General features: G+C 36.1%; 1 protein-coding gene across 15 annotated transcripts in view; it reads left to right on the forward strand.

Moving 5' to 3' along the window:
* KIDINS220 (kinase D interacting substrate 220) overlaps nt 1–15,703 on the forward strand; it is a 94,348-nt gene that overhangs the window by 53,267 nt on the left and 25,378 nt on the right. For 8 of the 15 annotated variants that reach the window (XM_040224977.1, XM_040224978.1, XM_040224964.1 and 5 more), the window contains exons 23-26: nt 10,954–11,132; nt 12,246–12,472; nt 14,771–14,884; nt 15,607–15,663. In XM_040224977.1, coding sequence (XP_040080911.1) covers nt 10,954–11,132; nt 12,246–12,472; nt 14,771–14,884; nt 15,607–15,663 — 577 coding nt within the window. The remainder of the gene's footprint in view (nt 1–10,953; nt 11,133–12,245; nt 12,473–14,770; nt 14,885–15,606; nt 15,664–15,703) is intronic. The other 7 variants (XM_040224970.1, XM_040224971.1, XM_040224972.1 and 4 more) reach the window with 2 other exon arrangements.

A 15,703-nucleotide genomic window follows, 5' to 3' on the forward strand; every position in this document is an offset into this window, starting at 1 on the left:
AAAAAAAGATAACAATCTAAAACAGAAATCACATTTTAATAGGATAAATAAATAACAGTATATTTGCAAGGTTTCATGTGAAGATTGAGCCTTCCAAGAACCGTGAACAAAGATGCCTGTAAATAGATGTAGTGTTGACGGTTAAACATGCATTTCTTGTTGTGTGTTGTTTATTTTTACCCATTGTCTATGTGGAAATTACTTGGAAAACTCAGGTTCCTAAAGATAAAGATGAAGGTCAGAATTTTTTAGTTTATTTTGATAGGCCTGAAAAATATCTCTACTTTTGTTTGGAGAAAAAAAAAATGAAACAGAATGAGACATGTTTGACTGTTTTTTGAGTTTACTTATTTATATATTTTGCAACTTCTTTGTTTTATCATTGCTACCAGGCTCCTAGTAACATTCAGTATCTTTGATACTTGCATTGCAGTTGCTTTACTTTCTGTTTCCTGAGCTACTAGACTGATAACTCCATGAAGTGTAACTTCGTTAAACCTTGCTAAATTCCTTGTTTCTAGACATTCATGACATAGAGTAGGCGGTGGTGGGTATTTCTGAAAGAATAATGAAATATGATGATGACATTTGCTTTGGGGAAAGCATGGCATGGGGGAAGGTGGTAAGTGAGAAGTCACATTTTATCTTGAATACTATCCATACAGACTAGTCCTTCTTTGGTTCTAAATGTAGGTGAACATTTTCCTTTGTTATTACAACAGTGGATCCCTGGGTAAGGCACAGAGAGTTTTCAGAACACAAAGATTGAATGATGACATATTTCAGCTAACACCTAGTAGATTCTGCCTTTTGTCAGGTGATAGTAAAATCAAAGCACTGTTTTCGTAGGTGTTTCCCTGTAGGTGAGTTCAGCTGTATTTCTAGGGTTTCTTACACTCATGATTGTTTCATGAATCCCACAGTTTGGAGTTGCTTCGTATCAGCACACTTTTAGACAAGTTCCTCTCACTTCTGTTTCTGTTCACTGGCTGTTGTCAGTATTGTTCAAAAAGGCCCTTTGACTTAGCTGTACTCTGTTTTTGTTATGCTGAACGTTTTGATTGTGTTCATTCATTAAATATTTATAGAGTTTATTACATGCTGGGCACATGCTAATAAAAGCACTAGCTAGTGCTATTACTTGAGTCCTCAATATATGGATTTACCTAGATTATTTCATTTAATACCCATAACTCTGGGAGGCAGGGAGTGGGAGTTACCTAAGACCACACAGCTGTAGCTGCTGAAGCTTCCCCAGGCCTATTTCTGGAAGCCAGCAGGCTGTCTGTGACTACAGAGCTAGACAACTGGTCTGAGATTTTAGAAAGACAGAAGTGAACTAATTTTATTTTTATTTCCAGATATAATTTATTCATTTTCAAATGAATATTTAGAATCATTTATTGTGTATCAATGGGAATGTTATAGCAGACATTTTTTAAGAGGATGGAATTTATCTTAATTCCATTTAAAAAAGGCAGACTTCTTACCAACTTATGTAAAACCCCAAATCAATGCTTTATTCAGTTTTGATTGTGTCTGCTAACTGCAGTAGGTTTTGTATGGAAAGCTTAAGAAAACTCAGTTGTGATATTTGGCACTTAAACAGCTGGTACATCTGTGTGTTTAAGCCTTTAGACCATTTTTATGTACACTAAGTGGCTGTAATTTTTCCTTGGTAGCTTTTTAAATAACTTTTCTTTTGCTTTCAATAGGATAAAATTGATTTTTAAAATATTTTCTCATTTAAACTCATAATGCTGTTTTCAGTATTTTATACAAATGTAGAACAGAGAAAGAATTTTAGATGTTTCAAAGTTGTGTGTTTCTAACTTTAACATGAAAAACTAAAATATGTTAACTAAGGCTTTGATATTTGAAAGTAAATATTTGAAAACAGTATTTAAAAATCAGTTTTTCTAAAATATCTTTTAATATGTAAAATAAAATATTACCTGTGCAGACTTATAGTTTATTTTATAGTACAGCAAGAATATTATGCACATTTACATTAAAAGAAAAAAAAAAAAATAAAAAACATACTATTGAAGGATTCAGATTTGTCAAAAAGATTAAATATACCATTAGAGATCAGGTAGAGAGCAATTTTTTCCTGAAATTATTTCTTCAGTAGAGGTTTGTAATTTTGGCATTTCAAAGTGCGATACTTTTAAGACTCTTCAAAATGTAAGAATAAACAAAAGTAACATATAATAAAAATGGTGTGTTACGCTAAGCCGCTTCAGTTGTGTCCAACTCTTTGTGACCTATGGACTGTAGCCTGCCAGGCTCCTCTGTCTGTGGGATTCTCCAGGCAAGAATACTGGAGTGCGTTGCCATATCCTCCTCCAGGGGATCTTCTAATGTTAGAAGATGCTCCCAAGTGGAAATGGTAAAACGGTGAGATGCTGATGTAAAACCTTGAAGCATGTGGCCTTTGTTTGCAATGTCCGGAAAGTCCACGAGGGGGCAGTATTTCACCAGGAACATGGTTAACGTGGTTGACTGAGAAATAAGAGCTAATGCATTTTGCTTTCCCTTTTTCATAGCAGAAAAACAAGAAAGACACTGAGTTTAATGAATATGTTAGTCTCTGAAGTTCAGCTTTCATTCCTATTATTTAAAGAATGGCTTCAAAGGACACTAGTAAGCACCAAGAATTATGATCATAAACGAATGATTATCTGATTGAATAGTGTAGTTTTCATTAAGTTGATTGAGAAAAGGGTAGATATGAAGAATGAAGAATGTTTTAAATTAATCTTACAAATTTGTATTTCTATATCAAAATACTAATGTAGATCTTGGGTTCCATTCTAATTAAACATTAAACTTTTAAGATAACTTATATAATAGAAGTTTTGGTTTAACCTTAGACATATTTATAGGCAGACTTTGAGTGCAGAGCCTTCATTCTCTGCTTGTTATTGAAAGTTTTATTGCAGATTTTTTCAGTAAATCACTGTGTGATTAGTCACTTTTTAAGATTGCTTAAAGGCGAAAATAACATGAACGTTTTCTCTTTGCTTTCTAGCACCTCACAGTGTTCCTTAAAAGGTTATGAAAATTGGATCTCATTTACTTTTGTTGGAATATTTTAAAATATCATCGTATATACTTTTGATCTAAAACAATGAGCTTGCTTTTTTATGAGTGATAACTATTTCATTGAGCCTGTTGTGAAATATGTTGCCTCTCTCTTAACCTCTCAACTGAAGTTTTCTCTTCACTCTAGCTTGAAATCACCATTTTGTTGTCATCTGATCACTTACATGATTCAGGCTTTCCCCCTGCTAGTGGAAACCTTTCTGCAGATTCTGTCTTATGCTGAATCCCAATAAATAAAGCAGAATAAATAGAAATTAATTGAAATTATAACATTTCCTGATAAATTCATTTGGGAAAATGAGCTGTTTTGAAGATTATTAAAATTGAAGTGTATGGACGTTGGTTGCAGTTCTGCATTGGTTTACACGTCTATTTGTTTCTGTACTCAGTTTTGGCAATGTAATATCAAGAAAATTCTAAATCATGAGTAGATGCAGATGGTAACCAGTTTTTAAACTTGCTTTGCAATGATAGGGTATTTTCAATTAATGTAATTCAGAAATGTGAAAGTTTAATAGGGAATTTTACTTCTTAAGTGACTCATTAATATAACCTAACAGTTGCTCACATTTTTTTTTATAATAGATGAAGTGTTGGGTGCTGCTTCTCTGACGAGGTCCTAGCATTTGAAGCATGTCTTTATTATTGCTATTTTTTAACTGGCTTTTGCATTCTGTGCTCAGGCATGTGGGGTGGAGTAGTAGTAGTGTCTTGTTTGCATAATTTTGTTAGCAGAAAAGTGCTAGCCTGTATTTTAAAACCGTGAAGGAATTTAAATACATCCACAAAGATGGAAGATAAACTTTATTTCAAAAATCTGCAAAAAACTGAAACAAAAAGCCAATATAACCAGCCAACGTAGGCTTACGTGTTGGTCTTCTTCAGTGTGTATAATTTAATATGTAACAGCATTCTACTTTATATTTTTAAGGAGTTAAAAACATGTAAATCATTAATTTAAGAATCATGAGCCAGTGCAAGGAGCAGGGTACAGGCTTGTGAATCGGCAGACACACCCACCAGCTCTTCCCCTTACAGCCAGGCCATGTCAGGCCAGTTGCTTAACCTTTCTGAGCCTTAAGTTCCTCATTTTAAAAACTGAAATAATACTTCATGGGATGTTGGGAGATAGATAAAATACTAGTTTTTTAAAATTCTCTTTCTTTATAGCATTTAAATATCTTTTTTTTTTAGATTTTATATGAGAAAGGGATACCTTACTCAGAACATTTTACATAATGCCCATGCATGAAGTCAGTGCCTTATCAGGATTTTTGGTGCCATGGAGTGACTTGTGGGATCTTAGCTCCTCCGACCAAGGATTGAAGGTGTGCCCTCAGCAGTAAAAGTGCAGCATCTTAACCACTGGACCACCAGGGAAGTCCTTCAAGATACTCTTTATGAGAATTTTAGGGGTGATTAAATTTATGGGATGCAGCAAAGGCAGCACTCAGGAAAATTTATAGCTATAAATGCTTATATTTAAAAAGGAGACAAATCTTATATGAATAGCCCAACTTTACACATTGAGAAACTATAAAAAAAGGAGCAAATTTTAAAAATTTCAAAGTTAGCCAAAGAAAGGAAATAATAATGATTAGAGTAGAAATAAATAGAGAATAAAATAGCATTAGTGAGAACTGGTGAAAACGAAAATTCTTTGCAAACATCAACAAAATTTACAAGTCTTTCACTAGATTGACAGGAAAAAATAAAAGAGGAGACAGAATTAACTAAAATCAGAAATTGTGGATGTTACCACTCATTCTAAAGTAGTAAAAAGGATTTCAGAATACTCAAGGGAGACACAAAAGACATCTGACGAAATACAACACCCTTTTGGGATAAAAACAGAAAACTAGGAGTAGAAGGGAATTTACTCAACATGGTAAAGGGCACGTAGGGAACAGCCCACTGCCAACAGTCTCAGTGATGACAAAATTGCAAGCTTCCCCCTAAAGACAGGAATAAGACAAGGGCGCCTCCTGCTATGGGCAGAATGTGTCCCCCGCAAAATACCCCCAGTGTGATGGTACTTGGAGGTGAAACCTTTGGGAGGTTTAGTGAGGTCATGAGGGGCAAGTCCTTATGATGGAATTGATGTCATTATAAAAAGAATCAGAGAGCTAGCTGCAAATCAGAGAGAGGGTTCTCATCAGAACATGATCATGCTCTCAAACTGCATGAGGAATAAATGTTTAAGCCCCCAGTCTGTGAGATCCTGTTACAGAAATCTCAGTTGATTTAAGTCACCTGTTCTCAGCACTGCTGATCGGCATTATACTGGAAGTTCTGGCTAGCACAGTTAGACAAGAAACAGAAATAAATGGATCCATTTGGAAATAAGGAAGTGAAAATACCTCTGGTCACAAATGACGTGGTGCTGTATGTAGAAAATCCCAAAGAATTTCACAAGAAAGCTAATAGAGCTGGTAAATTTGGCAGTGTTTCAGGATACAGATCAGCACAAAAATTAGCTGAGAGTTTTTATACACCTGAAATGAACAATCTGAAAGGAAATTAAGAAAACAATTGTATTTACTATAGTGCCGGAAAGAATAAAATATCTAGGAAAAAATTTGCCCATTGAGGTAAAGACTTGTACACTGAAAACTACAAAACATTGCTTAATTAAAGTAGTTCTGAAGAAATGAAAAGATATGCCACAATATTGTCCATATTACCCAAAGTGAGCTATAGATTCAGTGTAATCCCTTTCAAAATTCCAGTAACCTTTTTTTTTCTTTAAGCTGAAACCTGATCCTTAGATTCATGATACTGGAGTGGGTAGCCTTTCTGTTCTCCAGGGGATCTTCCCAACCCAGGGATCGAATCCAGGTCTCCCACATTGCAGGTGGATTCTTTAGCACAGGAATGACCTGTATGAAATTGGAAGGGATCCCAAATAGCTAAAACAATCTTGAAAAGGAATAAAGTTGGAGAACTCTTTCTTGATTTTAAAACTTACTACAGGGACTTCCTGGGAGAAGGCAGTGGTACCCCACTCCAGTACTCTTGCCCGGAAAATCTCATGGATGGAGAAGCCTGGTGGGCTGCAGTCCATGGGGTCGCACAGAGTTGGACACGACTGAAGTGACTTAGCAGCAGCAGCAGCAACAGGGACTTCCTTGGTGGCCCAATGTTTAAGATTCTGCCTTCCAATGCATGGGGAGTGGGTTTGATCCCTGGTCGGGGGACTAAGGTTCCAAATTCTGTAGGGTACAGCCAAAAATTTAAAAAAAGAACTTACTACAAAGCTGTAGTCATCAGAACACTATGGCACTGACATAAGGATAGACATAATGGAATAGAACTGAGAGTCCACACGTAAAATAAATTCACACATCTGCAGCCAGTTAAGCTGTAGCAAAGTTGCCAAGTCTATTCATTGAGGGGAAGAATAGTCTACAAGAAATGGTGCTGGAACAGCTAGATTTCCACATGCGAAAGAATGAAGTTGGATCCTTATTTCACACCATGTACAAAAATTAACAGGAATGGGTCAATGTACTCTTTCCCAAGCACAAGGTTTTTTCCAATCAGAAAGGATAATTAAAGTGAAAATTATTTTAAAAGAATAGAGTTCTTTGGGAGCAATACTTTTTTGTGGGTAGTTTTTTCACCCTGCAAATTATTTATTAAGGAAAAGTGATATGTTGGCTCTTATGTGCTAAGCATTCGAAATACACAACCAAACTCGTCTTTAGCTTTAATGGAGTTTATCTTTTAGCAGGGTAGATAGGCATTAATAAAATTATTTCACTCTTGAATAACAACATTCTGATTGTGATATGTATATGCAAGGAAGCATATGTGATCTGAGCTTTGTAATAGAGGAATGCAGTGTAGTTTCACGGAGGACTCCCTGAAGAGGGGGAGCTGAGTGGAGAGACAGGATGAGTAGGAATTAACCTAGTTAAGACCAGGAAGGGGAAAGCATGGCTAGCTCCTGACGTGTTCTGGGGGTTTTGATTGTCTCCAGATAGTAATGGGCTTAATTTTATCTTTTTTTTTTTTTGTTTCTGACCCTTTGGCTGCAGTGCTGAGTGGCGGTTTTGTGTCTCTGTGTTTCATCTGTGTTCCAGGATCCCCAGAGTGCTCTGTGCACAGAGAGAATTTAGCAAATGTGCACTCACTGATAGAAAGTATTTGAGAATCTACTGGAAGTTAAATTGTGTCAAAGTAATAAGATTCTGAGGCAGTGAAGAGTTTTCCATTTTTAAATTTTTAAAGAAAATGTATCTTAATTTTTAACCTCTTATGATTAAATAATGACATTATCAAGCAACTACTTTTATTTTTTTATTTTTATTTTTTTTCAAGCAGCTACTTTTAGACAAAATATGGTAAATAACACCTTCTTCATAATGATGATCTTAGAACCTGTTTATATTTTGATTTAAAATAGAATTTTTTTCCATGTAATTTAAAACCTTATTTTGAATGGAATTGATATGAATGGCTTATGTGCTTTCTGCCAAGGAATTAATACGGACTTCCTAGAAACTACCGTCATTTATAATCAAAATGCTTTTGACTTACATTGACGTTGGCGTTAACAAGTTCTGCTAGATTGGTAGCATAGAAAGAAAGTGCATTTAAACTTACTGGGAGATCGTTAATGCCTGAGGCTTTATAATGCTTTCTGTGGGCCATTTAACTGCTGGCAACTTTAATTCACATGATTCATAATACTGGAAATTTAAATTCACTGTTAATTGAAAAGTGAAGTTACTTAAATTCTTTAAATACTAACCTTTGGGGAAAATATCTGAAAAATAAAAGCACATATGATTTTGGTGGCCTGCTGCCAAAAGATTATCATTTACATAAATATCTCTTTCAGTAGAAGAGTTTAATGTATTGAGCTCAAAAGGTTAGAATAGAGACTTCAATCTGGAAACCAGCAGTAGACTGTTGGCTTGTGAACAGCAGTATTGTTCATCATATTGAGAACACTGTTCACATTCAAGCTTAAGCAGAGCTGGCATTAAAATTCAGTTAATTTGTTTCATGTGACTTGTCAGCTGTGTGTTTTTATCTAAATCTTTCTAGCTTCTCTTCTTAGCATTTTGTGTCAAACTCCTGAAATAGACAAACTACCTTTTTAACTGTTTAAGCTCTGATACTGTGGCCACTTCTGCAAAGTGATTTGCAGAAATCTGGGGATTCCATGAAACCATTCTCTTAAGTTTTCCATTTCATTTTAAATATACTTAATAATTGGTTTGAAAGTCGGCTTAATTTATTGGCCTCCCAGGTGGTGCTACTGGTAAAGAACCCGCCTGCCAACGCAGGAGGCGTAAGAGACTCAGGTTCGATCTCTAGGTCAGGAAGATCCGCTGGAGAAGAAAATGGCAACCCACTCCAGTGTTTTTGCCTGAGCAAGCCCATGGACAGCAGAGCCTGGCGCGTTATAGTCCCTAGGGTAGCAAAGAGTTGGACACAACTGAAGCAACTTAGCACACATAGGATCCTATTTCAGAGGGCTATTCTGTTTTGTGCATATGTGCATGACCCTATAAAAGGGACTTCCTGAAATTCATTAAGATGCAATCGCTGTCCCTGTTTCCTCTCCAGCACCCTGTTCTGTTCTTATTTGCTGATTATGGTCTCTGGATTTCCCCTTAGATGGCTTTTAATAAATGGCTGCTAGTCAAATGGTGAGCCTGAGGAATAAAATGCTGGTCCCAGAGAAATCATGTTGCTGTAACCAGTATTAGAGTCAGATCCCATTTTACTTTTTTTGAAGGGCAGGAAAATCTTACTGTTTCTCTGAAACTAGGCTAACTATAATCTCACAGTTAATATTATTAGCTAATTGGGAATTGAGTGTTTTGAGGATATCTTCAAGTTTACAGTGATTTTAAAACAGCTTTTGAGGTGTAACCAACATACAAGAAATGGCCATAGTTAAATTGTCCAGTTCCTGAAGTTTCGATATCTCTATAGCCACTAAGTCATCACCACCACCAGGAGAGAAGACATGTGACTTCCAAAAGTCTCCTCCCATTCTTATGAAATCTCTCCTGTTGCCTCTCTCCCCCCATCCCTGACTTTACAGCAAACCCTTATCCTCTTTCTGTCACTATAGATTAGTTTTTATTTTCTAGTTTTGTATAAATGAAAAAAATACAGCTGTTCTTTATTTGCTATATTCTTTCACTCAACATAATTTACTATGAGATTTATCAACATTGTATATATATAAATAAGTCCATTCCTTTTTATCGCTAAGTAGTATTCCATTATATGGATATACTACAAATTATTTATCTCTTCATTGTTAACAGACATTGAGTTATATCCAGGTTTTCCATCCACCTCCTTGTGTTTTAAGTTCCTTCACATTTTCCATTCTTTTCTCTCTCTGTGATGTATTTTTACTTACTGCCTCAGATTATTGGCCCATGACCTTGCATGTAGTGGGTTGAAACCTATGGAATTGTCAGTAGTTTACCATTTTGACCTACAAAATTGGCAGTTTCATATAGTTCAACATAGAAGTGTTTTTAATTTTTAAAGTAGTTTTTAATGTCACTTTTTTTTACGTTTAAGACCTCTGCCTGATTTACTTATAAATTTAGCTATGTTAAAAGTTATGCATAATGAAAAATAGACTGATACTATATTAGTAGTTATTGTGTCTGGTTGGTAAAATTATGTGGTTTTTTAACTCCCTCTGTTCTTTTGTACTTCTTTGTCTTACATATATGCTTATATAGTAAGCACCAGAGAAGGCGATGGCACCCCACTCCAGTACTCTAGCCTGGAAAATCTCATGGGCGGAGGAGCCTGGTAGGCTGCAGTCCATGGGGTCTCGAAGAGTCAGATACGACTAAGCGACTTCACTTTCGCTTTTCACTTTCATGCATTGGAGAAGGAAATGGCAACCCACTCCAGCGTTCTTGCCTAGAGAATCTCGGGGACGGGGGAGCCTGGTGGGCTGCCGTCTGTGGGGTCGCACAGAGTTGAACACAACTGAAGCAACTTAGCAGCAGCAGCAGCAGCATAGTAAGCATAGATTACTTTCTATTTTCTAATAGAAAATAAAACCTTTTTTAAAAATGGAAAAATTATGCATTTTTCTGGGTTGCATAATTTATTTATAAATTATTCTTTATTTTTCTTTTCTTTGCAGGAATCATGGCAAGAATCAAGGCATTTTAGGGACTTCTCTGGTGGTCCAATGGTTGAGACTTCATGTTTCTGCCATAGGAGACAGGAAGAGACCCCTGGTCAGGGAACTGAAATCTCACATGCTGTGTGGTGCAGCCAAACAATAAATTTTTTTTTTTTAAAAAAAGAGCCATGACATTTTATCATAAAACATGATTTTTAGAGTTAGTTAGATTCTCTTTCATGTCACGTGACTTAGGCAGACTGTCGAGTTTGTCTGAGGCCACTGTTCACGTGTGTAAAGTGGTAACTCAGTCTTCACTGTGAGGTAATCATTAACATGTTACTGTCCTTTTTCTGTTTTCCCTGCCCAAATTCTGCCTTTGGTTGGGAAAGTCACTGAGTCGTGTCTGACTCTTTGTGACCCCCATGGACTGTAGCCCACCAGGCTCCTCTGTCTGTGGAATTCTCCAGCCAAGAATATTAGAGTAGGTTGCCATCCCCTTCTCCTTTGGTTAAGGCAATATAATTCTAACCTCACACTTGTCCCCTAGTAGTTTTGAAAATGTACCATTTATTTTGTTCCTTTGTCTTAAAAAAAAAAATTGAGAGCAAACTGAGTAATGTGTTATTTATTTTTATAAATAACACATTTTAAGTTCGATGCAGGATTTGCCTGTCTAATAATGACTTTAATGACCATTTTCATTTGTTTCTTGTTTGAAGAATATCAAAGAATATTCCAACAACTAAAGATGTTGAGCCACTGCTTGAGATAGATGGAGATATAAGAAATTTTGAAGTGTTTTTGTCTTCAAGGACCCCCGTTCTTGTGGCTCGAGATGTGAAAACCTTTTTGCCATGCACTGTAAATCTAGACCCCAAACTGCGGGAGATTATTGCAGGTACGTATCAGTAATAAATTTAATTTACCCTCTCTGAAGTGCTAAAAAATTTTCCCGTTTCTAACTTGGCTGTATAAGTTTCTCCTGCTCCATGAAAAAAATGGGAAATATTGAACCAAGCACCACCCAGGGGAGTTAATGAAACTGAAGATGGGGGTCTCAGCATCCTCTGGGAACGCTGGGAAAATGCTGTTTGTTAAACTGACCTTATTATGTTTCCCAGACTACACACCTGAAGGGCGTCACTGGAATCAAATTCCTTTTACTACACAGTTGCCACTTGAAGCTGTCAACCCACTATGATTTTTCTGTCACCAGTGTTCTGTTTTTAATAGGGATCTGTATCCAGAGCAGTAAGAAAGTTTATATTCCTTTCAAAGGTTAACTCTGTGGGCTAGAACTTGATGATAATGATGTGAAGGTTTTGGATAAGTTAAACTTGCTCTTGAGGCACTGCTGTATGCTCACGAAAACACACACTCAACCTTTATTGGAACACACACTCTTTTGTGTGATACAGTACTGCTGACCCACCTTTGCATTCTCCATGAATTATGGAGAGGGAGAGACTGTACTCTCATATGTTCTTTTTTAAAATACCCGTTATAAGGCTGTTGTCTGAGGTGTATTTTCTGACTGTGGAAGTGTTGGTGGTTGTTGTTCACAGGTGGACGTGTCATATGGTTTGCAAACCCACAGTCTTAGCTAACATTATACTTACTACACAATGATGAATTGCTAATATTTAGCAAAACTGTCAGAAGAATTGTTAGAATAGCACAAATACCTTGAAAAGTCAGAAAAAAAATTCAGAGTTCTGGTAACTGAAGAGAAGAATACAGACGTTGGTGACTTCACATGGTGAAAAAAACTTTTATGTGAAGTAGTTGAGTGCCTCTTACTAAGAATGTCTGTGGAGTATTCAGAGCTCCCTGTCTGCTTCTGTAAAGCCAGTTGGAATCTTTGGCAAGAGTGATATAATCAATTACGTTTTTTTTCTGTCTGGTAACTAAAGGAGGAAGTGGTACTTGGACTAGTTACTGATGTTCTATTTTCTTTGGTTACTAATGTTCTATTTTCTTTTGCCTTCTGGGGTATCATTTAATCTCTTAGACGTTCGTGCTGCAAGAGACCAGATTAATATCGGAGGACTTGCGTATCCCCCGCTACCTCTGCACGAGCCTCCCCCGCGACCGCCGTCCGGCTACAGTCAGCCAGCGTCCGTCTGCTCTTCGTCCACCTCCTTCAATGGGCCGTTCGGGGGAGGGGTTGTGTCACCGCAGCCTCATAGCAGCTACTACAGTGGTATGACAGGACCCCAGCACCCCTTCTACAACAGGGTAAGCAAGTGCCTGGCATCTTAAATTGAAGAATTTCTTCCAGGAAAAGGCTAGAAGTGTTCTGCTAATGGAGTCTGTTAACCATTTTGAAACTGTACTTTAGCTGTAAAGACAAAAAATGTTGTTTGAATGTAATATTTTTTTAAAATCAGAAGATTTTTGAATCTTAACAGGTTCTAGATCTCAATTGAGTCTGAATAGTAGAGACACTTATTGCTTTGATTTATTGTCCTGATAAGAAAGTGAACTCTGTGGGGTCAGCAGTGATTGTCCTGAGCTTCAAAGCGATCTGTTTTTCTCTTGGTTTCTAAACAGATTTTCCATTTGTTGTATCTTGTATAATAATTTATATTGGCATTCAAAACAATGGTAATTTTTATCTTAGTTCAGTAAACCTATATTCAATGTGATACAGCTTTTAAATGTGAGATAATGGTGGATCCTAGTGCTTGAAGGACTCAAATGCTATTGGCCAGATAGCATGTAGTCTATTTCTAGAGCTTTATTTCACACTACCTTCAGTCATGTATAATTATTTTCATACTATAAATATGATAATTTTCTACTTCAAATGATGAGAGCACAATTCATTATCAGCAGTATTCAGACCCTGTCGAGTTTAGTAGCTCCAAGCTATGCTCATTTTAATCGTCTTAAACACTAATATTTTCTGTAGGAAAACAGAACAACAGCCCTACTATTATATTGGGTTGCTTAAAAAGTTTGTTCAAGCTTTGCCATAAGATGGTATGGAAAGGCCTGAATGAACTTTTTGACCAACCCAATATTTTCTGCAACTGAACTCTAAAATCCATTGTTTCTTTATTTTTGTTGTCTCCCTCTTTAGTCTGAAGTGAGAAAACATAGGGGCTAGCATTCATAGATGGAGAAGGACGTGGCAGCCCACTCCAGGATTCTTGCCTGGAGAATCCCAGGGACGGAGGAGCCTGGTGGGCTGCTGTCTATGGGGTCGCAGAGAGTCGGACACGACTGAAGCGACTTAGCAGCAGCAGCAGCAGCAGCAGCATTCACAGAGCCAATGCATGCCTAAATAAACTTTCAGGAAGCTAGAAAGAGAAATTTGAATAAATGTGGCAAAGAAGAAATTCTAGACTTTAGAATTTTCAGTTTTTGAGAAACGTTTTAGCCATGTAAGTAATTAGGTATACCATCTTTAGAGGTCTTACGAATGTTATTCCATCCTTTTACTCAAATAAGGAGGGAAAGGTGGAATGATAGCATTTGATAACATACTTCATCTCTGTAAACTTTAACTGAGTGCTAGGCAGTGTGAAATTCAGGTTTTTATTTAGCAGTCTTGAAATCTGCTGTAATTTTACATAAGTGTCTCAACTAATAATTAGATGACAGTTGATGTTTTGAGACCAAGAAGTTTTTTTTGTAATTACCATACCATCTAGGTAGAGACTTTGTGTTCACTAATTTCTTGTGAATAACAATGATGTATAATGCTTTAGTAGTGTTTTATTATTTTTAAAACATTAAAAAATTCTTATGCTTTTAGATTTAGTTATTTTTTGTCTGAAAGTTAAAAGCTGAACAATTTTCTTAAAATGGCAGGAGTGAAAAAGGTAAGGGAAGATGTTACATCAGTGTAATGAAGTTTAATATGTTTTAATCTTTATTTTTAGCCCATATAATCTGATAGCTTATGTTTATATGAAGCTGGCTACAGATAAATCCTATAGTTATATATTTCCTCTAAACAGTGGATTCCCCTTTTAAATAATATCCTTGCTTATTTAGCAGATAGCATAAACTCCAGGGTATAAAGTAAAAACTAGCAACTTGGAGTAACAATATTCCTGAAATCCATGCTAGGAGGTTCTTAAATAATTCAGACTGGTTTTTTTTTTTTTGGTCTTACTTAAGGCTAATCTTTTTTTTGGTAAAGAATAATGCTCAATTAAGATTCTATTTTGCTTTTTTTTTGGTGAGATCATGAGTTATTTGTATTTGTAAATCACTTAGAACCTGACACATGGTAAACCACCGATAAAAGTGTTAAATGTAAAGAGAAACTCTGGTGTCAACTTGTAAAGTACAAAACTTTAGTTGCTTTATAAAAAGATTGTATTAAATCAACAATATACAAATTTAAATAATATGACTTAAGTTTGGGTTTGATATCTTATAGAATTGAGTGAGGCATTTTTTTCTTCTGTTTTGTCACTTGCATTTAAAAATTTGGAGTTGTATTTTGTTGGTTAGTTTCATTTGATAAAGCTCATTATACTTTGATTTCGGTAATTGTTTTGTCACGTGTTTTCTCCATAGCCATTCTTTGCCCCCTACCTTTACACGCCAAGGTACTGCCCTGGCGGCTCCCACCATCTCATCTCACGTCCATCAGTAAAAACGAATTTGCCCAGAGATCAGAGCAATGGCCTAGTAAGTATAAAAAAGGGTAACTAAAGTATTACAGTCAGCAATAGAAGTTTGCTTATTTCCTTTCTGTAGTAAAAGCACAACTTATTTTATAAATAGTTTCAAGAAACATAACCTATTACTAACACAAAATGTATTTTGTTTTCATTTTGGTCAGGATCTATGGAAGGAAAATGACTAGCAGCCTCAGGGAATGAATGACGAGTTTACAACCAGAGTTTCTGGCCTAGAATATATTGTTTCTTATCAAGCTTTTGCAACTAAACTTTTACATCTGCTAATATCTGGTTTCTTTTTAAAGGACATTCATATTTGGCATCTTTATCTAAATATATGCTAGCCCTATGTATAAAAATTAGCGCATATATTGGAGGAACACTTTGATTGAATAGCAGGAATTAAATAGGGCAGGGAAATTATCTAGATGTACTATTAACTCTAATCCAAAGCAAAATACATTTGGGCCTAAAATTCTAGGTGTTACTGATGATAAACTTAGTTTACCAATTTAAAGAAGACATTCCCTGCTAATTTTTTTTTTTTAATTAGGTAAAAGCTTTAGAACTTAAACTGTTATTTAAATTTAAAAATAATATCATTAAAGAAAAAAGTCTGATCACATCCAGGTGTCACTGTCACATATTATTTTAGCATCCTGTTCATTCATCATCCTTGTTTGGCTCAGCCTGTCACCTTTCACCCACACTCTTGTTTTGTGTTGCTAGGAAGTTATCAAGGAGGATGCTGCTGAGGGCCTTTCTTCACCCACAGACTCCTCGAGGGTAATGGAGTAGTCTTGTGGTGTGGACCGCGAGCCTCTCC

The sequence above is a fragment of the Oryx dammah genome, unplaced genomic scaffold, assembly GCF_014754425.2.
Source record: "Oryx dammah isolate SB20612 unplaced genomic scaffold, SCBI_Odam_1.1 HiC_scaffold_25, whole genome shotgun sequence".
NCBI lineage: Eukaryota > Metazoa > Chordata > Mammalia > Artiodactyla > Bovidae > Oryx > Oryx dammah.